Source organism: Genypterus blacodes, unplaced genomic scaffold (genome assembly GCF_046128005.1).
Source record: "Genypterus blacodes isolate CSIRO-AG114 ecotype Tasmania unplaced genomic scaffold, CSIRO-AGI_Gbla_v1 ptg000029l_1, whole genome shotgun sequence".
Lineage (NCBI taxonomy): Eukaryota > Metazoa > Chordata > Actinopteri > Ophidiiformes > Ophidiidae > Genypterus > Genypterus blacodes.
Window position 1 is genome coordinate 3,908,274 of NW_027466842.1, and position 27,543 is coordinate 3,935,816.

Here is a 27,543-nt window from a genome sequence, read left to right on the forward strand (position 1 = left end):
ATTAGCAGTATGATGTCAGTGCGGCCTTCTCAGTTTGTTCTCGCTCGATCATCTTACGTCCAGGTGCTCCAGCGTGAAGATGACGGGGTCGGCGACGAACACGCGGCTCGACTCCTTGGTGATGGAGGCCGACAGGATGTGGGAGTTGACGGTGAGCGAGAGGTTGCGTCTGCTCGGGTCCCGCAGCGTGACGTTCTCCGTGCTGAGGAACTGACCCAGGTGTTTGTAGAGCACGAACACCAGCTTGGCCACCCCTGCAGAACCGCACCCCACACACACACACACACACACACACACACAACGACACACACACACAGAGAGGCGTAAACGAGCAAGGTCATGCGTATTTATTTGGCGAAGAATGACATGCATATATGTATGAATGCAATGATGAAATACTAAAACAGGAGCCTCACAGGATGCATCATTCATCCACGCTCAGTAAAAATGAATGAATTCGGGGCTTCACAGTTCATACTGTATTATTTTAAATCCAATTAGAAGCTGCAGCTCTTGCATAAATCCTTATCGAAATCCCGATCTCAATATTGAGCCAGAAACCTTTTTTATTTGTATTTAATTCAAGATTATGAATCCCCAGTCAAAACAAAAAACCTGTGATACACCCCGAGGAGACAGCGAGAACAAACAACAGCAGAGTGATATTACTGTAGCGCCACGATTTAAAAGTAAGTCTTAAACATTCAAGTGACATCATAACAGTGAGGTTTGGCTCGTTGGTTTCTCACCGTTCTTGCTGTTCACTTTGACCGTGTTGGAGGAAAGCTGAAGCGTCGCTCCGCCTTTGCTCGTCTGCGGAAACCTGAAGTCCTGCACCTGACCGTCGGTGCTCAACACGTACACGTCCAGCACTGAAAGACAGACGGAGGGGGAAGGGGGGCGGGGGGTTACTCCAAGGACACGGAAAAAGGTGAAGGCCCTGGTGGGGTTAAATGTTAAGAGAGTTCAGGTTCCAGAGTCAAGGAGCCGGCGGAAGGGAAGGGAGGGCGGCGACGACGACATGAGGACGAGCGACGACTTGCCGCAGCGTCAATGTCAAGTATTCATGGGATCAAAAATATCACTGAGCTTTTACAAATCTGAAAAGCCTCCACATTCCTGCATCCCATCTCCCTCCCTCCCTCCCTCCCTCCCTCCCTCCCTCCCTCCCTCTCTCTCCCCCTCTCTTCCTCTCTCTTCGGTATGCCAGCTGCCGGGTGGTGCTCCCTTTGATGTGTGAAATTACCGAGGGGTCAGGAGGACACACGTATCAACCCCCACCTCCATCAGAAACAGGCCTCACTTCCTTCAGATAGATGCCTTCTGACAGACGGAGATGAGGAATTGTTCCGCAACCGCTCTCCCTCCCCGTCTGTCTCCTTCCTCCCTCCCTCCCTCTCCCTCTTTCTCTCCTCTGCCTCACCCTTTGACACTGGCCTTGAGGTGCCATTTTGGGCTCCAGCAAACTCTTTTAGTTGGGGAGCTACAATCCCTTTTCACTCTTCATTTTCTGCAAGAGGGTGCGCAGAAGAGAGCTTGACTCGCATCGTCTCGGCACGTGGCTCCGTTACCAGATAATGGAGAACTTGACAAGCTCACAGAAACCACCTGCATATGGTGATTCACTCACGTATATACAGTATATTACACAATGTCTTAATCAGTGCTACGGCGGAGAAACGGCAACTAGTCCTTATCAGCTTAGCTAACTACCACTTAATGAGAAAGGCTCGGGGAGAACAGATAGAGAGCGGCGTGAATGGGACAATGCAATCCAATTGGTTTCTTTGTTTTCCCCCAGAGGCCCCGATAGTCCATTCTGCAGCACCGCCGCTCAATGGGAAGATGTTACTACGCAAGAAATGGATTAAAAATCAATGAGATAAAAGACAAAAGTAAAGGGGTGAGTGGGAGACCATATCCATGGCAACAAAGAGCTATAAGAGTGGAGACGTATGGCGCTCGGCTCGCAAAGGGCTTCAATGAGTGACATCGTGCCGGTAATAAACTGTGCAGACGTGTTTACTGGGGCCAAATCTACTGCCTGATCTGAAGAATGTACACACGGTTGTTTCCTCGGGCGTGTTTTACCAGCCGGCGAGGCAATTTTACAGAAGAACAACAACAAACATCAGAAGTGGAGGATCGGCGACTGACAGACGCACGCTGAGCAGCCGGCTTCACAGCAGATTGAAAGGGAAAACTTACTGATGTTCTCCGCCGGCACTTTGACGATGGCCGGCTCGATCAGGTTGTCGGCGAGGACGAAAGCGCCCTCCTCCAGGGTGTCCAGCAACATGGTGGCGGCGTGCGTCTGCTCGGTCGTATTCATGTCTCGCCAGGATTTCAGCGCTTCCGGACGCAGGAGGTTGTCGACGGTGTCCACGATTGCCTGTATCCATGGAGACAAGAGAAACGTCTGCTTTCTGTTTCTTTCCATCATGACTTGGGTTTAATCAAATACATACACACACACACACACACACACACAGAGGGGAGGGAGGGACTGCAAATGATATAAACGTTCATGCACAGTCGAGCACACTGACACACAGACATCAAGGTCACTAAAATTGAGGATTTGATGGTGCAAGCACGTCAAGGGCAACTAAGATAATCATGATAAACAATGCAATATATAGTTTTGTTATTTTGTGGACACCTTCTTTGATCCCTCTAAGTTTGGGCCGATTTTCATCCCCGCATAACAAAAGTGCAGTAAAGACGCCGAAACAGAAAAAAAATTGCTTTTTCGTCCACCGACTTCTTTGTGTTCTCTCCTCTCAACCAGACTGAACAATCGTCTACCGGAAAACAATAGGCTCATTTCCATAACAGGATCTGCCCGGAATGGCCTCGAATGCTCCCCGAAGGAAAAAAAAAAAAAAGGTCAATACCGTGAAATCTGTGTCCAGCCTGAGTGGAGATGCAGGGGGGCTTTTGTTTTGCATGGAAATCCTTTCATTTCCTGGTTTCTGATAAGCGGTAAGTAAGCAAAACATTCCAGCGCACAAGCCCGCACGAGAGAAAGTATCATATGCTGATAAAACAGGAGTTTCCTTTGACCCCGGAAGGCCCAGTTCATGAACTTCCAGGGGGGGAAATTGTTTAAATGGGACGGTTGCGTGCGTTATGAAATGTGAAGTGGCTCGCAGTGACGATTCAACCGTTAGGTGCTATTAACCGCAGCGAGGCCGCGTCACAATAACGGTAATTAACCACAACAAGCCCCTGCTCACTGTACCAATTAGTCACAGCTGTGATTATCCAAAACACTAATTGACCACAGACGGGATTATCCATTTGCCTGGAATAACACGAATTAGACTCGACCCAAAGTCTGTGCCGATGTGTGATTAAGCACAATATTTTTATTTAACCGGCGCCGCGTTTGTGTTAACTGGCGCCGCATCCTCGTGTGGCGACTGTGAGAGCGCCGGAATCGATCTGGGTGCCCCCGACCTCGCGGAAGACTGGAAGCTTGCGACTGTGAGGAAATTTAAGTGTGTGTGTGTGTGTTTGTTTGTTTGAGAGAGCGAGAGAGGGAGAGAGAGTAGTGGTGATTGCAGGGATGCAGCCATTACAACCAGACAGATACTAAATGCTCTTCCTCCTCTCCTCCTCCTCCCCCCCTGGTGAGACATCCTCAGAGCAGCCATGAAATACAAAAGAAAAAAAGGGGAAAAAAAGTCCACTTTCTCTTCATTCGTGCCGCACAGAAAGATTCTCTGTTCTGATTGAATCCTCTTCATTTCTTCAGCTCTGGTTGCAGGGGGGTGGAGGTCACTTTACAAATCGCAGGGGTGTCGCCAGGAGGGGAGCCCACCCCACCCCCCCCTCAACTTACAGCTGAAGCCCCTCGTGAGACGGACAAAGAGGATGGAAATCAGAACAGAACAATTGGAATCAAATGTGAATCCTGCAGATAAAAAAAACGACAACTGGATTGGAGGAGATGTATTATTGTTGTTGTTGTTGTTGTTTTTGTGTGTGGGGGGGGGGGGTTTGATGCAGGGACGAGGGAGAGTAGGAATTGTACAATGTAAGCAAGTGAAAATTGAGCACGCTGCCACTTTGATCACACTTCTAGCTGACAGGGAGTTGCAATTACGACCGTGGGAAGCCAATTATTCACAGGAAGCATAGAGAGAGAGAGGGGGGGAGAGGAAGAGGAGAGAGGAGAGGACAGAGAGGAAGATGTACAGCTTTGAGTGACGGCAGAGGCAGACAACTTGCCGAGATGGACTGATTGACGGGGGGTGGGGTGGGAAACAGACAGGGTGGGCAGCAGCCATATCAGTGTGCGAGCGAGACACCGGGCAGACAACGAGACAATCAAGGACACGGAGACATGCGGCCGATCGAAGCCAAAGCAGTGAGGGGAGGGAGGATGAAGAGGTGGAGGAGGAGGAGGAGGAGGGGGGCAGTGAGAGGATCAGAGGGGGAGGTTGGATAACAACTTGAAAAGCCTGGTGGCGATACCTTCATATACGCCCTGCACGTCTTCTCTCGTTTTTGAAGCTTTCCCACACACACACACACACAGAGGATCATCAGGCACAACAAGACAAGAGGTTGTAAGAGAAAAAGAGACGTTAGAGCTCAGAGAAAGGAGAGCATTAACTCATGCCACTTACCACAAGTTACAACATTAATAACAGACAAAAGAAGAAGTAAAGGAGACAGGCCCGCCAACTGTAACCACGAAGCCACGGCGACTCATCTGAATGAACTCAAGTCTTTACACGAATATGGATCATATGATGAAATAGGGAATAGAAATGTGCAGCGACCGTGAAGGGAGGGGAAGAAAAAAGTAGAGATAGTGACGCTCCCCCATTAGTGAAGCCTTAAAATGCATTGAGAAGATAAACAACATGGGACGAGGTCATTTGTATTTCACGGCCTGCAGAGAGTAAAACACAAGTCCTCGCTCCTTTCAAGCTCTTTGTTGGTCTCCCGGTGTATGAAATAAACAGTTTTCTCTGCCTAATTGAGTCAATTCTCTCTCTCTCTCTCTCTCTCTATCTGTCTGTCTGTCTCTCTGTCTGTCTGTCACAGCGCAACGTCAACAAAAGCGAAGGCCCAAACGACGAGCGGCGTCTCGCTACAAATCACCTTGTTTACAGAGCGGCTGCTGTCTGGAAAAGTCTGAATAACAATGTAATTTTTCAAACTGTCACTCATCACGCCATGGGACTGCCAACAGCTGAGCGATGTAGGCGCGTTCCGGGCCTACATCCGCCCCCCTCAGGGATAGAGCGAGCGGCTCCACGCATGTCAGCAATGAAGACTTATACTTTGTGTTGGTGCAGGGGAAGGGGGGGGGGGGGAGAGAGCGAGGTCATGGCTGTGAGCTCTTTTAAGGTGGAACTTGCCAAGGTGAGGCTGACGTTTCCAAAGCCGGTAATTACCAGGGAGCGCTGGTGGAATGAGCCTCCCTCCAGGGCAAAGGACAACGCCTCTGGAGCCCCTTCACCTGACGCGGAAAACGGGAGTGGGGGGAACGTTGGGACGCTTCCCTGAGGCGAGACGGGGGAGGAACCTTCACTGTACCTTGTTGAAGCTGCGTCCGGCCGAGTCCTTCTCGCTGGGCCTGAGCTCCTGCAGCTGAGCGTCCAGGATGTCCACCAGTTGCTCCATGAGGCGCACGGAGGAGCTGACGTCTCCGGCGAACACGGGGCCCTGCGTGTGACGAGCCAGCTCGTTGGCCAAGTTAGCAGCGTTTTCACCACTGCGGATCTAAAAAGAGAACGGAACAACAATCAAAACGTGCTACTTACAACTTCCACCTTACAGTTTGGTACCAAGAAATGCTGCTTTAAAAATACAATTATCAACAAAAGGTACTCTACACTACCCAGGTATTAGAACGAAGTACTAAATGACGATTCGATACACTGCAGTATTGATGTATTTCGTCGGTACCATGGCAGGGTTGCAATTGGATACTAACTGCAGCTCGACTTGTACACACTTTAGAGTAATAATCAATTTCCACAGTGCTTCTTTGTTAAGGGGAAACTCATTGCGGGCAGGAGGGATGTAAACATAGACGCTGCATTGAATGTGCAGCAGGTAACACGAGAGCCTGAAGGTGACACACAAGCTCGGCGTCAGAAACAGACGATACTCTGCGACGGGATCATGCCATTGTGACGCAACGTCACCGTGCTATTTTGGGACCGCCTTCCCGACCTGTCTACGGTTAGCCGGGTCCCCAAGTTTCCCGCGATGCCTTCCGACAGCACCCGGAGGACCTGTCCGAACCTGTTGCATTCAGTGGGAGCGATAGGGCCGCATAATGACTCAGAGATTCCTCCCCGGTGAAGAGAACAATACATCCTCTTATTTAAAATGCAAATACGTGTTGTGGCTGCGGTGCGGCGAGGCTGTTGGAGTCGTTATCTCTGCTGCTGCGGCGGTGGTGGATTTTCTCCCCGCGTGACGGCACAACATCAAAGCCAAATAGTCACAGACGAAAGAAGGATTTTGCTATTTTTTGGGGTTGTGAGAAATCGACACCAACATTCGGCCTTCAGCTTGACAGTCATGCAAGCGAACTGTATTGTAGCTACGTGGAGATCATTGACTCCTGAGGGAAGCAGGGAAATAAACCAGGCAACCAAACAACAAAACAGCACACACAAAATCAACAGATGTTTGCTTTTTACTTGTTAAATCGTTTGTTCCAGTCACGCTTCATTTGCCGTTTTATTGCATTTCGCAACGGACTCGTTCCGGCTTTACCTTTTGCGCGACTTGAGTCACCCAGTGGGAGGTGCAGTTGCTTAGGTCCGGCCCCTTGGAGCACCAGGAGCCCGTCACAGTGCAGAGGAAGGAGGCGATGCCTGCAGAACCACAAAAGCAAACACAACAACAACAGTTTGGAGGGAGGCCCAAAGAAAGGATACGGTCTGCCCCCCCCCCTGAGCCCGAGACGGAAACATAACTATACAGCAGGGAGAGCCATTTTCACAAACACGTTTAAAGCCGGCCAGCTTTGTCAAGAAACAAAAAGCAAATGAAATGGTTGAGGGGGGATAACAAACCCTTCCAAGGTTCTAACTACAAATTGATGGTAAATATTGTGTATGCTCCCATATAAAGAGCGTCTTCACAAACTGCCGCATTGTTCCTGATAAAATGTGGCTTCGCTGGCAACGGCGGCGGCGATGTAATGCAAGACTCCCACCCATCCCCCCCCCCCCCCCCCCCCCCCCCCACCCCCTAAAACATTGTCTCTTTCTTGCTTTTATCCTGCAATAGCCGCGCTTTGTATTTTGACAGCTTTGTCTCCGTGACGGCTGTTCAAAGGTAACAAAAAAAAAAGCTTCCTTTTTTTTATAGGGGAGACTTATATCATTGTCAGTTGGATTTGCTATGAAAGACCATCAGTGTGATTCCGCCCCCGCCCCCATATTTTGATGCTTGATGTGTGATGCGTTTCTAGCAACTTCACAGTAATTCAAAAGAAAATATATTTGGACTTTCTTGGATGTTTGGATCGTTTGGATACAAATGACTGAAATCTTGTGTTTTTGGAACCGTTGCCGTTCTGATATTGGTCCCAAAAACAGACAACCACAACAAAAACTTTGCCATAAACTGTTTTTGGGAAGCTTTACAATGGGCAGAAACAGAGTCAGAGAGGCGTTCATTCAGCTCCATGGTAGTATTAGATTAGATTCATCAGGTGTCACAACCAGCAATCAAAAATTCATTATAATCTCTTAAACCCAAATATTGCCAAAATAAGTTGTTGTAGCCTTTCGAGTGTGAGGAAAACTTGCTGCGACCTGCTTTCTGTTTATATTGTTAAAGAAATATAATTAATGTAGAAAGGTTTTTTTAGAAGGTTTTTGTCATTGTTCCTGACTGAATAATTAACTGATTAATTGAATAGAAAAATCTAAGTAATAGCTGTTAAATCACATCGCTGTCATATATTGTGTCTCATGCATTAACACAAACACACGCACACGCACACACACACACACAGTCTTACCTCTGGTGCCTTTAGGACACGGCCTCTCCACGGTGGTCCCTGTGTGTGTCTGTGGCCAGTCGATGGCTCGCCTCCTGGTGGCCTCGCAGAAGCGCCTGGGCGTGGGGGGCAAATCTGGCAGGGTGGGCTCCGTAGTAACCGAGGCTCCTCGGGTGCCCTCAAACGGGTCTCTGCCGTCCCTCGGGTCGGCTCCCGCTCCGGCTACGGTCGTGACCACCTGTCCTTTGGCACTGGACACGGTGGCGGTGGTGGTGGTGCCCGTGGAGGGGGTGGTCCTCGGCACGGGTGAGGAGACGGAGGGATCTTCGGTAGTTGGCACTGGAACAAAAAGAAGAGTAAAGTCAGTAAGGTCCTTGTCTTAAACGCCCCAGTCAGGAGGGGATTTGGAGTGCCACAGTTTGTAGATGCTACAGTTACTGCTACGGTTACTGCTGCCTATAAATCCTGGAAACAAAAGCCTCTCTGCTGTAACTCCACCTCTCCTCTGCTCCTTCATGGAACAAAATCGAGGCAAACCTGCCAAAGCCAAACACTATCTGTCTCCACTATTTTTAGTTTACTTAAGCCCATAAATAAGACAGACGGGGCGGTTGGTGGGACATCCTTTTGCATGGCAGTGATTTCCTCACAACAGCGGCGGTATCTTGGGCTGATTAAATGTCAACAAGGAAGACAAAGTCTGCCTGCATTTGACTCTTTTTTCCCTCTGCCTAGTTCATCTCTCTCACTTTGATAAAGAAGCCGGAGTGCGGAAGGAGAACTGCAGCGCTCGGGGCAAAAAACCATACATCAGCAATAATGCGATTCCACTGTATTCGGTCCATGCTTACCCTGCAAAGCAAATTTATGCGTGAATGTGCGCCAGTGTGCACAAACGCGTGTGTGGCCGTGTGTGTGCACGTGTGTGTGGGTGTACATGTACGTGCTCCATCACTCAAGTGTGTTTCAATCATGTGAGTGTGTGTACAGGAGGATATCTGCTGGTGTGAGCATAGGAAATCAGAGCAGAAAGGAAATCTATAAATATAAATTCAATACAGTATAAATAGGCAATATAAGTAAAAGGAAGACAAAATGAAAGTTTGTGTGCATGTGTGTGTGTGTGTGTGTGTGCGTGTGTGTCTACATTGATATACTAGTCTACTTGTCTACTGCATGAATGATCATACATTTTACTCACAGCCACCTGATTGTATTGGGAGATAAAAGCAGTTTCCCACAATGAGCTCTGCCTTTTTGTCAAAGGCACTATAGTGTTGGCTTCAGGGTCCCTGGGAGCTTCTCGGAAAATGCAATATCATGCTATCTGACACCCCATCATCAGACACCTATCTCCATTTCCTGAGAGAGAACGATGACAAAGACCCACACTTTTTACGTTTCACTCCGAATCATCCGTCGAGTGGGAATCTCCGCCTTTTCATACGCAAGGAAAAAAAAAAGGGAGTTTATTACAAAAGCCCCGTATCTGGAGATGCGGTCAGGGGTATACGGCGGAAAAGGGGGTCAGTATTCCTACGACACTCACTATTAAGGGAAAAACCTGGATCGGCGCCCGTGGTGTGGTTGAATTGTGACATTTTACTCGTCGACCTTTTCCACTGGAAGGAGCCGTCGCTAATTACCTTACACCCATTCAGTCTTTGTACGTCTGTCACCCACACATTCACAAGACCTGGGGCTCGCACGGCTGCCAAACTGATAGCTGACGTGTCGGTTTATTATCACGGACAAATTATATAGCAAGGTCGTGAAGTTTAGTCTTCTGCCGGTGAAGGTGCACAGAATTACTTCATGGATGAGGAGAGAAAGAGAGAGAAAGAAAAAAAAGGAGAGAAAAAACACACTCAAGGCTCGGTGAAACACCTGAATGGAGGTTAACAAGCGTCACACTGGATTTCTTAACAGGAATTTGTGTGTAAGAAGATGTAATATCGCCACGTAGTCTAACCTCTTCGTCTTACATTTGAAGATACGAAGCACACGGCGACAAAAAGATGAAGCCTTCTCCCTTCTGTCACGACAAATAAAATCCTGCAAAACCAGTAATGGGGAATAATATATCAGCCTAATATCCCCACTTTTAAAAGAAAAAGTGCGTCGTTTCCAAAATTGCAAATATAGGGTACAGTGTGTACCAGATGGTGAGGCGTTTTTATTGACTCAGGGAAACTCAGATGATTCATAGGCTGACTCGCTTGATTCAATATGCAGGTATAATGCAATACAAGGGCAAGTGTAATTAGGTTTGAGAATATTAAACCTCTCCGTACCTGAGCATACTCCTTCCTTCCCCACCGGCTGAGAGGAAAGGAAACCTTCATATGCATCTACCTGTAACTGCCGGATTGCATCACCTGGCCAACCTGCTCATTAGACGGCATTTCAACGCACAACATCCATAAACACGTCCGCGTCCAGCCCCCGCGTTCCTTCATTCATTCCTAATCATAATTTGTCAGCTGCAAAACTATTTCGAGCGGCGTGTGTGATGGTTATTAATTTAATCAATTCTGAGATGCCCGCAGGAATGTGAGATATGAGCTGAAAAAAAGACATATTGCGTCTACCTGAGTCAAGGAAATCTTTGTAGCGCACAAATATCAGGCTTGGTTTTGGCCCCATGCATGCATACACACATACATACATACACACACACACAGACGTAAGGCACATCGCCATCCAAAAATATAATTCAACTCTAAATTAATTAGCTTTTCCCCCTCAAGCTCTGAGAAAATCCTTTAGAGATAAGAGCTGAGAAACATTATGTCAGAGAAACATTAAAAAATAGAGCCAAAGATATCATAGTTTCCTTGCAATAAGAAGCACCGATTTTAAGTCTTTTTTAATGCTTCTCAAATTCTACTGATTCCAGAATGATGAGCACTGATGAGACACTTGGTCATCCTCCCTCTCATGCATTTTGTCCTTTAAGGCAATCACGCAACTTTAATTGAAGTGGCACTCCAATGGATTGAATCATGTTTAGCACTGATTGAAAGAGGCACATTATGTTGTTTATGGCAAGAAAATGATGGATTTCAGATCCGGCTGTGAGTGAGAGTAATAGGGAAAGAATGACAACTGAAACCAAACTCTACTCTACTGATCCAGACATTTTGTTTACTAAAGAAATGAATCTCCCCCACAGAAAAGTTTGGAAATTGCGAAACAAAACAAAAGAGCCAACTTCTTCCTGGTGCAAACTTCTTTTCAAACAATTTCATTACTTTCCTCAAATCTGGCAACGTGTAAATTATCCAACCTGCCTTAATTTGATAACATTTGATAAACATCATGGAGGAGAACATTAACAGAATGTTTTGCCTCAAATTTACACGTATTAGAAATGACACGGCTTGTTCGAAAATATGTTCGCAGACCAAATAAATTTCTTAAAGACTTGAGAATTTGTTGTGCTCATTTTGATCGGATCTAATTAAAGGAGTTTGTCTCTCCAACTTGTTTGAGGTGATGAAAGATTCCCCCTCAGTCGTTCTTATATTGTGGTGACACTTCCACAGCTGTCACCCAGATGGCAGATCTTTAATGAATTATCGCTTTAGACGGTTGCCGTAGTGCCATCATCTGGAGGAGAAACGCTCATCGTTTGGGGAGCAGACTGGATGGGGGAAGACAAGTTTGAATCAGAATAACAAAATAAAGGAGGATTAAATGGAAATATACAGTACATCCGTTCAGCTTGAAGCCTGAGTAAAGTTGTTTGTCAGAAGTCGATGCGTCTGCAGCCTCGTTTCTAGCCTCTCTGCGCCACGACGCGCTACAATTTCCGTTTGATTGCAAAGAGCAGATTCCCCTCCGGTTAAGAGTTTTCTGATAGCACTCCACCGAGAGGGAGACGGTGAAGGAGAAGAAGAGGAAGAGAGAGAGAGAGAGAAAGAGAGAGAGAAAGAGGGCCGCACCAATTAGCTCCCATTACTCTCAAGAGCCTGGCGCAGTCGCTCTTGATGTGCAATCTGACAAGCAAAGGCATACTGTTGCCGTATGCTAAATAATACCTCTTGTAAATAATGGAAGAGTTTCATATTGGAACGTCTGGGACGCTGAGGAAGGGAGCGGGTGGCGCAAATAAAAAAAAAACCCTGAGCTTAAAAGTAAGGAAAACCATTATGCAAGATCACCCATCAAGGCGTCGGAGAGATAAAGCAGAATTAGTTTCATCACTTCATAGGCCCACAGAGTCATTTGCATATATTTGCTTGCAGGGGAGGAAAAAGTAAAACCACAAACAGATGATCAGACATGTAGGATTCTGTTTACACTTTACACCATTAAAAGCTGCACTTTTATCTCACATTACACGCACATAGTCGGAAGAGCCCAAACTGTCTACCTGTCCGTGCATTTGCCAGGATAAACGGATGATAAGCTGCCTAATACCTGCTGTTAGGGAGGTAATGACAACTTGCTGCCAAATCAAACTGTTTTAATTGGCTTACATTTTTGGGGGATGAATCACTTATGAGGCTAAATCCTCCCGGCGAACTAACAAATAGAGCTGTATCGTCGGGGTATAAAATATTAAATGTTTTGCTGGGTTAAAAATCCTCCTCCTCCTACGTTTGGTTTGGAATTTGTTTGCAGGCCGCATGAAACGAATCAGACCTCAGATGTGGCCGAGGTTTGTTTTTCCTCCCATGCCGGATGAATGGCCGAGTGTTTAAAAGGTGCTAAGAGAGTCGTGATGCAGGATGGGAAGATAACGAGGAAGAGGATGTTGTGACGCCGCGTCTGCACGATTGCATCTTTCGTATATGACGCGTCTGTATTCATTTGTTTTTCCCTTCCAGCTCGGATCAATGAGATCTCCTCTGAGGATAAGAAGTGTATTAAAAACTACAGTCGCTCTTCTTTGCCCGAGCTGCTAACTAATGACAGAGAAAACAAAACCCCACCGGGCATGAATTTTACATTAGGGCTGTTTATATGCGCCTGCACACAGCCAACAAACACACACACTCAGGTGCTATTTGTCATCCAACCATTTGGTAACATGCGAGAGTGTTTCTGTGAAGGACAAAAGCCATCAAGACGTTTTGACACGGACGACCGCTTTATTGACATTTGCCTTCGTTGGACATCTCTGGTGACACTGGTGTGTGTGTGTGTGTGTGTGTGTGTGTGTGTGTGTGTGTGTGTGTCAGTGCTTCTGTGTGTCTGTGTGTCTGTGTGTGTGTGTGAAGCAGCTGATCCAGAACAAGTCACAAGAACACAATCTGAGTGAGAGAGAAGGTGGGCGAAGCTGTGGCCCGACACACACAAAAACAACACGCTTTCAGTTTCACACGCCGTACAATAACACTGCCACTTCCGCCATTGTTCTGCCTAAAACCTTGTCCTTCTGTCCACTCCAACAGTCTGGCAGCCAGCGTCGCGCCATGGCAACAAGCGGAACAATTAGAGCTGTTCCAAATCTCCCGACTTGCTTCGGCTTCCACCCTCCCCTCTATTTCTGTTGCCGAACATCACGCTTATTCGGAGGGGCGGAACACAGGCTTAGCACCTGATCCATCTATAAATGTCCCGTGTCTCAAAGGTTCACCTGGAGGCGTTGTTCAGGGGGCTATAAAAGCAGAACCCAAAGAGCACAAAATGGCTGAGTGAAAACACCGGCTTTTACGATGACAGATACGCACGTGACACATGCAGTAGCAGGTTTGCTTGACATTTCAATTCCACGCAAAGGCCACTTCTCTCTGCTGCTACAAGATTACCCCGAGTGGCTAAGTCTTTCGGACAAAGCCATTAATTTTATGCCTCTCATCTTTAAGCCTCAGATCAATGCTACCTCAGAGGCAAATTCATTTTCTCCTTTCTCTCCTTGTTAGTTTGAGATGCTCGCGGCAATTACTGGATCCTGTGATTGGCCGTTGGAATCCATTGGACTGAAATCGGTTAATGTCTTTGCACATCACAGCAAAGTCATTACCAGTGTCCCTCTAAGTTTGTAACGGCGAGCTGTTATTGGCATGCGCCTCTTCCGCAGAGACCTCTGAGCAGGCGGGACTGTCTGGGTATTGATCATTGCCGTTTGGTGTTCACAATGCATTAGCCGGGCGCGGACGTTTTCTTTAAACGAGTGGCGAACTGGTTGGAACAATTAAAAGGAGCGATCGATACGGGAATGATCTCAGCTAATAACTTCAGAGAGCGGAATGAAGGGCGGCGGGGCGGCGTTACGAGGTAAAACAAAAACAAAAAAAAAACAAAGAAACGCTCAAATGCTAAGTTCAATTACTTCCCGCCTTTGATCATTTATAGCTCGGACTCCTTTCACGTAAAGCTCGAATCCCGCCGGTGCTTCAGGCCTTCAAGGGATGAGCGCCAACAGCCAAGGTTGATGCTTTTGACAGAGAAGGAGACTCCAGCTCCGTTGCGTTACACACAAGTTTTTAAGCGAAGGAACGAAAAGCGCGGCGGGTTTGGAGTTGGAGTTTGAAGTTGTGGTCGATGAATCTTAATGGGAACAATTAATTTCCTTTATGCCTCAAGTGCCCCTCAGTTTCAGAGAGAGAGAGAGAGAGAGATTGAGAGAGAGAGAGAGAGAGAGAGAGAGAGAGGAACATTATTTCAGCGCCATTAGATTACCCAACAGAATAGGTTGTTTAATTCAATGACATATCACGAGCGGCAATAAATCCTAATAGTACGCACGGCAACAAAAAGTAAAACAAAAACAAATAAACAACATCTAATTCATTCATAAGTGCCATTTAAAAAACAAAACCAAACACAGGCTTCGTCTCTAGGTTGCGTCATCTCTCGCCTTAAGTTCACAACATTTCAAACGGGCTTAATGACCCGTTGCGACACACTGCGCTCGTTGCAGGCAACGCCATCCTGATTGGATCCCGGCGGTGGCGGCGAGCGGCTGGTTTGGAATAATGGACCGAAATCAACCACTATTTTCCCTGGCGTCCCTTGATTACATAGGCCGCTCCGGCTGTAAATGGCGGTGGCGAGCCATGTGCGGGGCTCGCCACCGTGTTTACCGAGGCATTACAGTAGCTGAGAGTGCACATAAAACCCTTCATTGGAAATGTACCGCGATGGCCACTTCTCTCCTTCCTGTATGGCTCTTCCAAGACAAGGAGGGTAATTATGATAATTCAGTTGTTAATTACATTTACATATACGGCATGAAGAGTTGAGCAGGCAGTTTGCATGCATGGGAGAAGTCGGCAAAGTCGAGAGTGTGTTTCATATCCCTCTAAACGTGGCCTCAGCCCAAGCTTTTAGTCCGTTAGGCAAAAACAGACGCAAACTCTGAGCCCCCTTGGGTGTCGAGTTATCATGCCGGGGAGATTCCAGGCGAACAGCGGGAAAACAAACAGACGTGTTGACAAGAGGCCAGAGTTCAGGAGCGCGCGGCCTCCATTGAGACATCAACGCCAACCCCCGCGACGCCACGGGTCAAGAATCAGATTTCCTCGTGACAGCCCCTCCCGGAAACCTCCAGAAGTTCAAAATCATAACTTAATCTGAGACACAGGCCGCTCCCGGGGGCAACCTGAGCCTTTCAGCGTAAATGCGAAGTAAGGTCAAGGTCCTTGTTCGCCCCCCCCCCCCACCTCCCCCTCCCTCGCCTCCGTCTCAGCCCCCGCTTGCCGGGTTAAGATGGCTGCAGTCAGGTAATTAAGCCCATTATCGGCTTGATGTAAGATCCCGGTATGGTGACACGTATGTCGCCCCTCAGCACTTCACAGATTAATTTAAGGCCCCCTAACCGCCTGACAAGATTCTTCACTGTAATTGATCTCTCGTCCCACTCTGTCATTCCTCTCGCCGCGTCCGTCGCCCTGACTCGCCATGCTGCGCGATATCACGCTGCAACAGGGTTTGGAGATTACCCCCTGATATATCGCGAAGAAACGAAAAAGGTAGCCATGGCAGCGCAACTTCCAATCTCAACCTGAGGCGGTGGGGTAACCTCAGCTTCACCAGGGTTCCGTGGCGGTAATAAGTAGTTTGGGATGAAGCCTCAGATTAAATCTTTTTCAAGGGAGCCGGTGCCTCACGGTAATAAAGAAGCAGACAGGCATTGGGAGAGTGCGATCCCATTGGGAGAGATCCATCATTCCAAGGTGAATCTGTAATTTATGTCTGCAAATGAGTCCTTTCCACAAGACTAACACACCCTTCTTTTCTTTATCACGCCTTAAATTGGATCCAAAATTAAAAGGCAGCCATCTGTGATAAGAAATTAGACACAATGAGAATGAACGGGTCTCACCTTCCGCTGGATCCGGCGGCCCGAAGTCCAGGTCGTAGCGCAGGACGTAAAAGTTATTCCACACGTACAGCTGGTTGTCTCGGGGGTTGTAATCCACAGCGGTGATGTATTGGTACTCGTTGGGGAACAGGATGTCGGTGTATTCGCCCTGGCTCAGCTTGGTGTTATAGATGTAATCGATCTGGCTCCTGCTGGCCTCGCTCTCGTTCTCTTCGTAGGAGGAGCGCACCACGTGCAGGACGCCGCACACCATGAAGGCGTTGGAGGCCGAGCGCTTGTCGTAGGTTGTGTCCCAGGTGGCCTCAAAGCGGAGCGTGTACGGGTTGAGCTGGCTTATCACGATACGGCCGTTGTTCTGTTCCGTGGCGTAGATGACCCACAACCCCCTCTCGTCCACCGCCAGGTCGATGTCCGTCTTCCCACCCCAGCGGTATGGCGAGGTGTCATGGTAGTTGGCGTTGTTAACGATCGCCTCGCCGCTCTTGATGCGCGTTCGTAGGTCGAACTTGACAATGTTGCGTGTGCGTTCCTTGTTGAAGAAGATGGCGCCGTCGTACGCCACGAAGCCTGTCCCGTCCACGCGGTGGGGTAGCTTGTAGGTGGTCGTCTGGCGGCCGTTCTTGAAGTCCTCCAGGGAGGCGTACTCAATGAGGGTGTCGGTGCGGTACGGCGTCCACGGCATGAAGAAGACCTTGTCTCCGGCCTGCAGGGGGTCTTTGCACCAGGACCCCGCCTGCTGCTCTGCCTCGTACAAGAAAGTGGAAGCTCCTACACCCTTCAGAGTCCCAGGACAAATGAAAACTAGTGACAGAGAAGAGACATAGAGAAAAAAGACACATTAGACCAAATGTAGCCGGGTAAAATGTCCAAGACACTCGTCATTCTGGCTGCTGTACAACTCAAGTGCGGGACAAAAAGGATCAGGGACTGTGAATTTTGGAGGAATATTTTATCTAGTGTTTGGAACAAGTGCTAATGAAGAATGAATAAAAGAAAGAGATGAATATGCGGTGGTGATTAATCAGGATGAGATATGCGTGGTGGAGAAAACTTGCATCTGAAGGATCTGCTGCTACACCCAAACAGGGACCAAAACCAAAACCCAAAAACGTGAACAACAAAAGAAAAAAGGTTCAAATCCTGCAAATGAAAGTCACGGGGGAGAAGTGGAGTTCACATGTTTGTTCTCTTTACAAATACCAGCCTCTGTTCTCTTGACGTCAAATGCCACATGAACAGCTTGGGTAGGATAACAAGGGACACACTGCAAACATGCATACTCACATGACTCTGGGAGGGAGGGGGGGGGGGGGGTCGTGAAAACCGAAATGATAAAGGGGAACAGACGTCACATCTTTGTGTTTGGAGGGGAGAGAGAGAGAGAGAGAGACGACAGGTTTGTCAATGGCAGTGGCGGCAGCAAAGCAGAGGGTAAAATGGAAGTGGAGGTTGGGGCGGGCGTGACGGGTGGGGGGGTGATTGGGGTGGGGGGGTGAGGGGGTGGAGTAGACCGGAACGTAAAGGATTTTCCTACTGCTGCTGTTGGCGAAAGACAAGACTAACCACTGATGGGTGAGGGAGGCCGAGGCAAGTTAATTTGTTCGTTAATGAATTGGTTCTGGATTAAAAAGGGGGACACACGGTGGATTCTTTGGCCCTTTCAAAGACTTCTTTTTTCGTCCGGTGCCAATCTCGCTCAGCCATCACTGCGCTCTCACGTCACGTGCTATGGGTGCAGCCGAAAACAGGGCCAAGCCAAATCGAAGCCCGAGCCAAAACAAAACAAAAACAAAACAACTCCAAAACAAACAATATACACAAATCTAGGCACTACTCCTGAATCCAGCACGAAGCCAGAGTCCCTGAAAAATCAGTACTGGTCAAGTTGGTGGTTTTTTGCTTTTCACAAAAGTGTTTCCAAGTCGGAGAGAAACTACTGCTCCGTGACCTTGGGTGTCGTTTGGGATTCTGGTTTGATATTCATTCGGACTCCGTGGGTGCAAACAATCCTCCTACTGGGGGTTTAGCGTTTGACAGGAGAGGCAATCGAGGGGTTGGTGGGTGGGTGGGTGGGTGGGGGGGTAGACGTAGAGGAGGGAGCTTGTACTCAACACCACAGAACAAGGAGCCGGAGAGAGAGAGAGAGGAAGGGAGAGAGAGAGAGAGAGAGAGAAGGAGGAGGGAGGGGGAGGACCAGACCACTCATTTACCTTTTTGCTCCACTTCTATTTCAGGCATTGGAAAAGAAAGCGAAAAAGAGTGCAAAAAAAGAAGGGAGAGAAAAGGTTATCACGAGTCAACTAGCAGGTACAAGAGAAGAATTAGTCAGGGGGAAGAGGAGGAGGAGGAGGAGGTGGAGGAGGAGGTCGACCGGGACTTGAACCTGTCGCAGGCCGCTTTTGGGAAAGAGAGAAGCTAAGGGGAGAGAGAGAGAGAGAGAGAGAGTTTTTCGTTAAGAGTCGACGGCGTCTCATCCTGGGGACGTAAGAAGACACAAGTGACGACCGGGGACAAAACCATGCGTGACCGTCTCCTCCTGCACGTCTGTCTTCCTATTGGCTCAGGTGCCGGCAGAACAGCACATTAAACACAATGAAAAGCAGCATAAATCCCTTTTCATATCCTTTCTCCTGAGTGATATGCCGTAAAAAAATCAGTTTCTGGGAATCTTCTGCATATTGAGATGGATAACTTTCTTAGGGAAACAGTGCAGGAGTTATTTTTGGCCTGTATTGACTGAGGGGGTGGGGGGGAGGGGTGGGGTGAGGGGGGTTGGATTGTCTTCAAAACTTTCACGAACACTCGATTCCAAACTTGCTCGCCCACACACGTATAACATGACATGGCGCTAAAGTTACAGATCATTCTTAAATGAGCCAGAAAGGGCGAGCAAGACAGACACACACACACAGAGAGAGAGAGAGAGAGCGAGAGAGAGAGACACTGAGTGATGACCGGTCAACCTTCATTTGTAGCGTTTCTGCGGTGAGACTGCTGTAGGTGTGGGAGGAGGGAGGCGACGTGAAAGATTGGAAAGTTAAAAATAAAATAAAAAATGAGAGCAGAGAGGTTAGTCGTGGGGGAGGAGGGGGCGAGGTCAAAGGTGAAAAGGAGGTCTGTTTGGGAGGGAAGAGAAGAGGGGGGGTGAATATTTTCTACCCAAAATAGTTTACAATTCATCAGTGTAACACTTTGCACATTCAGGCACATTCAGCTGTTACAGTGTAAGAAACGGCCTCAATTCTCCATTTTACAGCAGATTAGCTCACATCAGATAGCGGAGGGGACGATTTAAAATGGTGCCGTCCGTGATGAAAGAGGAATTCTGTTTATCTGATGGGAGTAGAAATGATTTATCACACAGCTTGTGTCCTCTTGACACGGAACCATCTCACCAGTTTATGGGGGTTATTTTTATCACTTACTCACTATCTTACGTATTAAGTTTAGATGCAGGCGTTATTGACTTTAATGTGCAGGGGCCGACAGACAGCGCAGCACTCTCTGTGTAAATAGCTCCTTAATTACCTCGGTGAAAGATGCCAAATTTGTATCAAGCCCTTTCAGAATGCAGTCACTTCACTTACTCCGACTGCTATTTGTCACTATTGCCGATCATTTCATCCCATATAGTTCTGTCGTCGCCTGGGAAACAAGCTCAGATGTTCTTTGCAAATGAAACCAGAGGCTACAGACACTTTTTTTTTTCAAATCACATAGAGAGTGGAGTGTGAGGGTTTGGATGGGGATACTTACTATAGGGAACACACTCATACTGGACCTCTAAGTACTTGTAGGTGCCAGGGCATGGATCGGGAAAGACATCAGAGCCAGTGACAACCACACACTGCGTACGGTTGTTGCACCTGGGAAAGAAAAGATCGACCAGAGATTTCATCACGACTAGAGGACACGACCACGACAAAACATCAGATCAATCCCAGCTTTGGGCTGTTACATATGTATTTAAAAAAAAAGAAGGGTTAGATCTTTTGGAAGCAGATAGAGAGAGAGCGTGAGAGGGAGAGTAAATGAAGGTGGTGGTGATGTGATAACAGAATCGGTGAGAGAGAGCAGCTAAAGGCATTGTGGGTATTAGCCGTGGCATCTCCCTTACATCGCCGTCATATTGCTATTGAAAGGGAAGACATTCATTAAGATACACACAACGGGTGACGGTGACATGCAGTGCTGCTGGAATGGCTGGCAAACACACACACACACACACACACACACACACACACACACACACACACACACACACACACACACACACACACACACACACACACACACACACACACACACACACACACACGCTCCAAACACGACATGAAGGTGTCACTTCCATGAGAGGTTATTCTCCTTCCAATAGGAAATGGTCTGACTGATGAATGTGTCCCCTCTTGAACTACAAGCCTGATGTGTGAATTGCGAGTTGTGTGCATGTGCGCGTGTGTGTTTGCAGATGCGTCTGGGTGTTAAAAAGTTCAAGTAAGGGAAGGAGAGGACGGGGAGGGGGGCGAGCAGCAGAGGGCTGATTTTGTGTAAATATAGGGTGAAATTGGCTCCACTTCAATCAAGCTCTCTGGAGGCCGAGGGTTTGGAGCATAATGTCTGCAGTAACAGAGGCAAACACACATCCTTCACAAGCAAGGGTGTGCCTAAAATAGGACATTCAATTTGCAAGCACGAGGTAAATACTTGAAAAAGGTCAGAAACGCTCATGCAGGCTGGACGTGCGCTTAAACATCGGACGTGACTTTCAAAGACTCATTTGTAACGCGAGAGGGGATTTTCAACGCGGGGAAATGGAAATGTGCTGCACAGCCGGCGAACGTTATCAATAATCTAGTTTGTGCAGGACTTCAAAAGGATGAATTTTGAAGGTAAAGTGCAAAAACATTATCCAGGCAGTGACAGCGACGGCTTTTTTCGAGACGCTCTCTAAATCCAATCCGAGGCGGGGTGCGTTTCCAAAACAAAAGCACTTAAAAAAAACGAATGGATCAAACGCGACCTATCAAGCATTTTATGTGAATTAAGAAAATAAAAGAGGTTTGGACTTCGATGCAGCAGCACTTCAAGGCGACTGGATTTGCTGTTTAGTTTTGAAAGGACGGCCAAGTGGGAGGCTGGTGATGGACGCTCGGAGGATAAATGCCAGTTTGCTGCCCGCCGCTGACAAAACTACTTAGACGAATGGGAAGATAAACAACAAGACGGGGTTGGCTTGACACGCCGCCGCTACACATATTCATGACCTGAACGATAGACAACCTCCATTAGAAAGTCAAAAATTTTGCATCAGACTCCGCAGAGGTGATTTCTACATCATGGTTGGAACGGTGCCAGCTGCACTTAAGAGATCCGCAGCTCTGACCTGCTGAGAGGGAGACGGGTCACAGCGTCCAAATGTGCCAGTTTGACTGACTGACAGGCGACCTCAGCAGAAACACCTTCAAATAGTGAATCAACGCAGCTTGAAAACTGTTAAGAAAAATCTGACTTTTCAAATACGGTGATTTATTGACATTACGTCCAACCGCGTTAACTTCTAATGTGTCAGTGTTTTGTGTTTATGGCTGAATTCTGATTGGTAAGTGTGGCGTGGCGTCCGTCTACACGCCTGATCACCTTTTAAAAGAAAATATTTCAGGACTTTTCGTTAAGCATTTGTTGCTAAGACGACAAACATTTTCACAACACAGTTTCTGCTTCAGTTAAGATTTTCTTTTTGGTGTTTAGGTCAGAAGTCCCTTTGTGTGAAAACCACAAACTAAAGCTGGCTGCTCTCAGTGAATTGTGGGTGAGTAGTAGCGATAAGAACCATATAAATAAATATGTACACATATTTACAAGTTGATTATTATATATCAGCATATTGCATATACATTATACAAAAAGGCAGAAAATAGCCGCCTCATTAGCTGAATTTGTTTCGGTATTTGACCCTTAGTTTTGTTGTGTAGGTGTTTCCCATCTATTCATAAATTGTTAGTTGTTAGTTTACTGTTCAAAGTTCACAGCTATCTTAAGGGTTACCATTATATTTGATAGTAATGAGATAATGTGTACATTTATTCATTTTGCATGTTTATCCAAAGTGACACAGCCTGTACACAGGGGCACACAGAGACGGAAACGCCTCTCGGAGGGGCCGCAGTTGAAATTGAACCGCCAACCTTCCAGCTCCGATCTCCCGCATCCTAAAACGTGACGAAATAAATCGCTGATATCCAAATTTTCCTCTCAAATGTCAGTGCCAACCTCTATTATCCTGTGATGGCCGGGCTCTAACAAAGCGCCTCCGACAAGGTAGGCATTAGATTTGTATGGGTGAGTGAGTAGTAGAAGACTCTGGAGAAGAGGCAACGAGAGCAAAGCCAAGAAACCTCACTTGTATGCTCTGTTCTTGTGTGCGAACAGCGCTTTGTAGCTACGACTAAAAGCCGGCAGAGGCCAAGGAGATCGCGGCGCACGTGGATCCTCAAACCCACCATCCATTTACAGATCTCTCTCTCTGAGGGAATGACCAGCGCAATACCAAAGAGACACAGAAAACTCACTTCCATTAGTCTCCGTATGAATTTTTCATCCAACTTTTTTCATCAACAAAAAGAAGATATTTTACTTCACAGAGCACTTTCATGTAAAGACGTCTCAGAAAAGGAGCGCCGCCTGAATCTTGTCTACTCGCTTTTGTTGTGAGACGCGGCTCGCTGATGAATAGCCTTGTTGTTGTCGCAATTTACAAACCAACCAAGCCGCCACCATCTGCGGCAGACGTCCTGCTGTTCTCATTCCTCCAATCATGATTAATACGCCTGCTTATCTGTCTGCATGTGCTGATGCCTTTTGTTAAACCCCCCCCCACCGCCCCCCCATATCGGACTGACGTTGTCTCTTTAACGTGTTAAAATGTCTGCAGACATACGCGGGACCGTTCCTGCTGATGATTTGCGGCTGCTCTCTGGTTATCACATCAACCTTAATAATGGTCAGGAGCCCATTTCCTCTGATCTGGATGATTAGAATAATTCTGGTTAAGGGCTGGTGGCTTTCGCTCTCACGCTGCCTCCAGGGAATCTTCCAGGGGGTTTTGAAGTGCAGCCCCGGCAAATGAGAGACTCAACTGTCAACACATCTGGTGCATATTTTAGCAGGTTGCAGTCAAAGCTGGGAGGGGCGGCGTGAGTCACTGCGCCAGGATTCTGGGACTCTGCGGTAAATTTAGTACGACAGAGTAACATTTCCGTCGTGAGGTGTTCTGCAGTGCCGCACCTCTGAGGAATAAATGCTGAAGCGTGAAGGGATCGGGGGGGCGAAGCCATCCAAACGGGGGCTGGGGGCGGGCCAAGTAAGGACAAACTAACGCAGCTTCTTACTATTTATGACTACTCCATCCACTGGCCTTTAAAAAAAACACACACACGCATACACACACCTCTGGGGATGAGTGGCAGTCGAGCTGAAGTGTCGCCGCCTGACAGCAAAGCAGGGGCCTGCGAGGGTAACCGGGATAAAAGGTACGATGATGGGCATCGCTCCGTACCTATGGTGAAGATACTACAGCGGAGTAGTACAAGTGTTTGAACAAAGCGGGGCCCCGGCGTTCCGGAATAGGGAATCGACAGGGGTGTTCGTGTGATTCGCGGATGGCGGTGCTGATTATCACGACGACGCGCAGCTGGTGTGAAGAACCCCTGGCGCACGGGTACCTGTCAGTAAACGAAACACCACCTACATAATCTGGACAATGAAGGAACAGAACGCGCGATAAGGTGTGAGATGTTGGAACATTTGTCCAAGGATGTAGGAGGCTGCAGTGGATTTTTCAAATGCGACTGACAAAATGGCGTTTGAATGTGTTTTAAAGTGCAGAGCAAAAGCAGCAGGGGCCCCCGTGAGGTCCAAACTTCACCCCGCAGCTCCTGGTTATGTTTGTGAAACGGGATCCCCCGGCCTTTTTACCTTTGTGATATGATCTTGTAGGCGTCGGGGAGGTAGCAGTTGACGTTCTCCATCTGGAATGGGTCAGCGTCACAGATCTTGTCGTCAGTCCGGCCGTAGTTGGCCGTCTCGATCATGATGACATCACTCCCCGGGCAACGGAGGTCGATTGCGTACCCTTCACACGAGAGCTCCCTCCTGACCAGCCCGAACGGCAACGCCGCACGGCTGAACCCTGTCACACCACACACACACACACACACACACACACACACACACACACAGAGACACACAAAGGCACACAGAGACACACACACACACAGAAAATTGATGATTTAAAAGGATTCACTGGTAAAATACAATAAGACCGCACATCATGCGGCAAAAATCCATTGGCACAAAACAAATAGGCAACAGCACTCCAATGTTTACCACAGTTTTAAACAGATGAGCCATTACACACGATAAAGGGGTGGGAAAAGATGAAACCGTTTGATTTCTTCATTTCTCTGTGGTCTTGGATGTTGGCTAAGGCATCAAATCTAAGTCACAGGGGACAGACGCTAACCTCATAAATTCTTGAGCAAATATAAAGGCTACAGAGCATCACATAGTCTTCCACCTACAGCCAAATGCTGTTTGACTGGGAAAAGGGTTTGTTTTACAGTGAGCAAAGTCCCCTCATTTGTTTCTTTGCTTGCTCTGTAAAGTAAGATGGAGGAAAAAAGGCAGAATCCCGGCAGAACGGAGTGTAATATAATCCATTTTACAGTGTTTGGCGATCGAAGAGGGGACTGTCTGGAGTCCACACAGGAGGAAAAATCCATACATGGAACACAACAGATGGGAGCGCAGCCAAATAGCACGACTTTAGGGGAAAATTAACCATTTCACAGGCGCCAGTCCCGCCTTTCTGCAAATTAGAACGGAGAAGAGGCATTGTGCGGTATTCCCCTTCTCTGAGATACAGAGTGTCACAAGTAACGGACGTTCCAAAGTACGTAGAAAAGGAGGGCAGGAAGGAAGGAGGAATTTGAAAGAAAGAAAGAAAGAAAGAAAGAAAGAAAGAAAGAAAGAAAGAAAGAAAGAAAGAAAGAATCCTATTTCAGACAGACTCAATGTTTCCAAACGGGGCAATACTGTCTGCACTTGTGTGAAAACAATTAGGTGGAATCCATGTAGAACATGCAAATGTGCTCCATTTAAGAAGTGCAAGCAGAGCGCCGCATGAACTGTCAATAATCGCCGTTGTTTGCCACGATCGTGGGTCCCTGAGGGGGCAGCTACCATTTGTATTTTCTGCACCGCTCTCTCCTAATTAGCCCCCTTTCAGCCACGTTACCTTTGCCGCGCTCCCATTGGCTCGCCGGCGCCGCCATGTACGAACACTTACCACCCCGGGTTCACTCTGCACCCTCGCTCTAATTACCCTCACACTTTTGACAGTTGGGGCCCGATGCAATTAGCATTGTTTGAAGCGTTCCGAGCAGAAGTGATTCCGGCTTGAAACTTCCGACCCTGAATTCCGCGACCCATGTGTCTGCTAGTCATTTCTTCAGCCCGGTGCGCTTAAATCGGTTATAATGATATTCTGTGTCGGTCTACACATGTCACACAGATATCTACGGCACACACACACATACACACAGGGCCCAAAATGTGATGTTGAAGTCACATTGTATAAGGAGGAACCTTTGCACTCACGAGTAGTGGGAGCCGTATAACAAAATATGAAGCTAATGGTATATATTCACTTAAGTTCAACCACCAGCCATTTCATTACCGTATAACATCGTGATCTATCTAACGGTCAGTAGATTCTGCTTAGCTGGACTGTTTATCACCTCATTAGGAGACGTCAGCTCTGCCTTGCCATAAGTGGAGGGCTATGGGGGTCACTCCATCTATTCCAATAACCGCCACAATTACCCGTACCTTTCAGAAAACCTGTCCAGAACAGCCGGTGATAAAACGCAGAACGAATGCACCGGCTTTACCGCCAAGACTAATGACTGTCCCCGCCCCCCCCTACGCCTGGCATTGCTCACGGAAGGAGTGACGGGTTTATCACGTCGGCGGCTACAGAGCGGGACAGGAAGAATGCGTTTTGTGGGGTTTTTAAATTCTGAATGGGGGAAACATCTCCACACGTCATCTCAGCCTTTGTAACCTCATTTTCTCTCGATGTCCAACAGCGACTCCGGCTATCTATCAGACGGCAGTGGCGGGACGGCGAGCTGCTGTCAACAGAGGGCCCGGCGATTGATTAAGCCTGTGCCTGGCTCCCTCGCACGTATAGATCTCTCTGGTCATAGGCTAACACTACATCAATTAAGGGGAGTATCTCGGCTGTACCGGCGGCCCCCAAGAACAAATTGCTTCTTCTCAAAACTGCAGATAGGCTCGGCCTCATTAATGACTGTCTTGTCACTTTGTAATTGGCCAGGTAATGACGAAACTGTCTGAAAAGCTTAAATATACATTGCGGAAATTTTTCACCCGGCAAAAGGAGAAATTAAAGGGCGCCATCTGTTGATTTATATGATGATATGCAAAGTCTGTGTTTTATAAATGGAGCCTACAGCAAGGACGGCAAGAAGCAGGGGTTTTTCTGTGTTAAATTATTTATTATGTGCTGGTTAAAAGACTTCTGGAGGTTTTTTGGGGAAAGGAAATGAGCACAAATGTCAAAGTCTTAAAGAAGCTGCTTCACCTTCAGCAGCAGTGGAACGACCGGCAGAGAGGAAACTAAAAGAGAAAAACTGCAGTGGAAAAAAAAAATTCCACGACACAGCAATAATCTCCCTTTAACTGTACCTCCGATCCGATGATGATTCGTGGGGGAATATTTACTCAAATCACCACGGTAACTACTTCTGCCTTAGCTATAATTGGCTGTGATCCCTGTTCCCCCGCCCCTGTTGACACGGCGCCTTATCATGCATTCTGGTCAGCCAGTGACTGTAAGGGAAAGTAGCTTTTCAGATTCCTCCACTCCCCCCCCCCGCCCCTTGACCTGGCGGCTAAGCCCTCTATTGAGCTCCGGCAAAAAAGGGGCCGTGGCTGCCTCTCAAAAATGTGTTGCATTCTGGGAGGCTCCTTCTTCTTCTCTTCCTCCTTTCTTCTTCTCAAACTGACAGCCTTTAATTCGCCAGTGACAATCCCTCCTCATAAGACATATTTTGTTTTCAATCAACACCCTTGAAATTGAAAGTGGCACCGCGGCTCAGATGGGTGCGCACAGAAGCAGTCGGAGGCTTTTAAAACCCCCCTCCAGAGATGAAACAAAAAAGAAAGAGATAATGGAAGTTTTGGTGTAAATATA

The 27,543-nt window shown here is 47.6% G+C and overlaps 1 protein-coding gene across 2 annotated transcripts in view; it reads right to left on the reverse strand.

Annotated features, from left to right (window-relative positions):
• adgrl2b.1 (adhesion G protein-coupled receptor L2b, tandem duplicate 1) overlaps positions 1-27,543 on the reverse strand; it is a 72,713-nt gene that overhangs the window by 16,553 nt on the left and 28,617 nt on the right. For both annotated transcript variants that reach the window (XM_076144982.1, XM_076144983.1), the window contains exons 3-11: positions 24,240-24,453; positions 20,022-20,131; positions 16,266-17,066; positions 8,009-8,326; positions 6,751-6,851; positions 5,557-5,742; positions 2,209-2,392; positions 750-872; positions 58-254 (exon numbers count right to left, since the gene is read on the reverse strand). In XM_076144982.1, the coding sequence (XP_076001097.1) occupies positions 58-254; positions 750-872; positions 2,209-2,392; positions 5,557-5,742; positions 6,751-6,851; positions 8,009-8,326; positions 16,266-17,066; positions 20,022-20,131; positions 24,240-24,453 (2,234 nt within the window). The remainder of the gene's footprint in view (positions 1-57; positions 255-749; positions 873-2,208; positions 2,393-5,556; positions 5,743-6,750; positions 6,852-8,008; positions 8,327-16,265; positions 17,067-20,021; positions 20,132-24,239; positions 24,454-27,543) is intronic.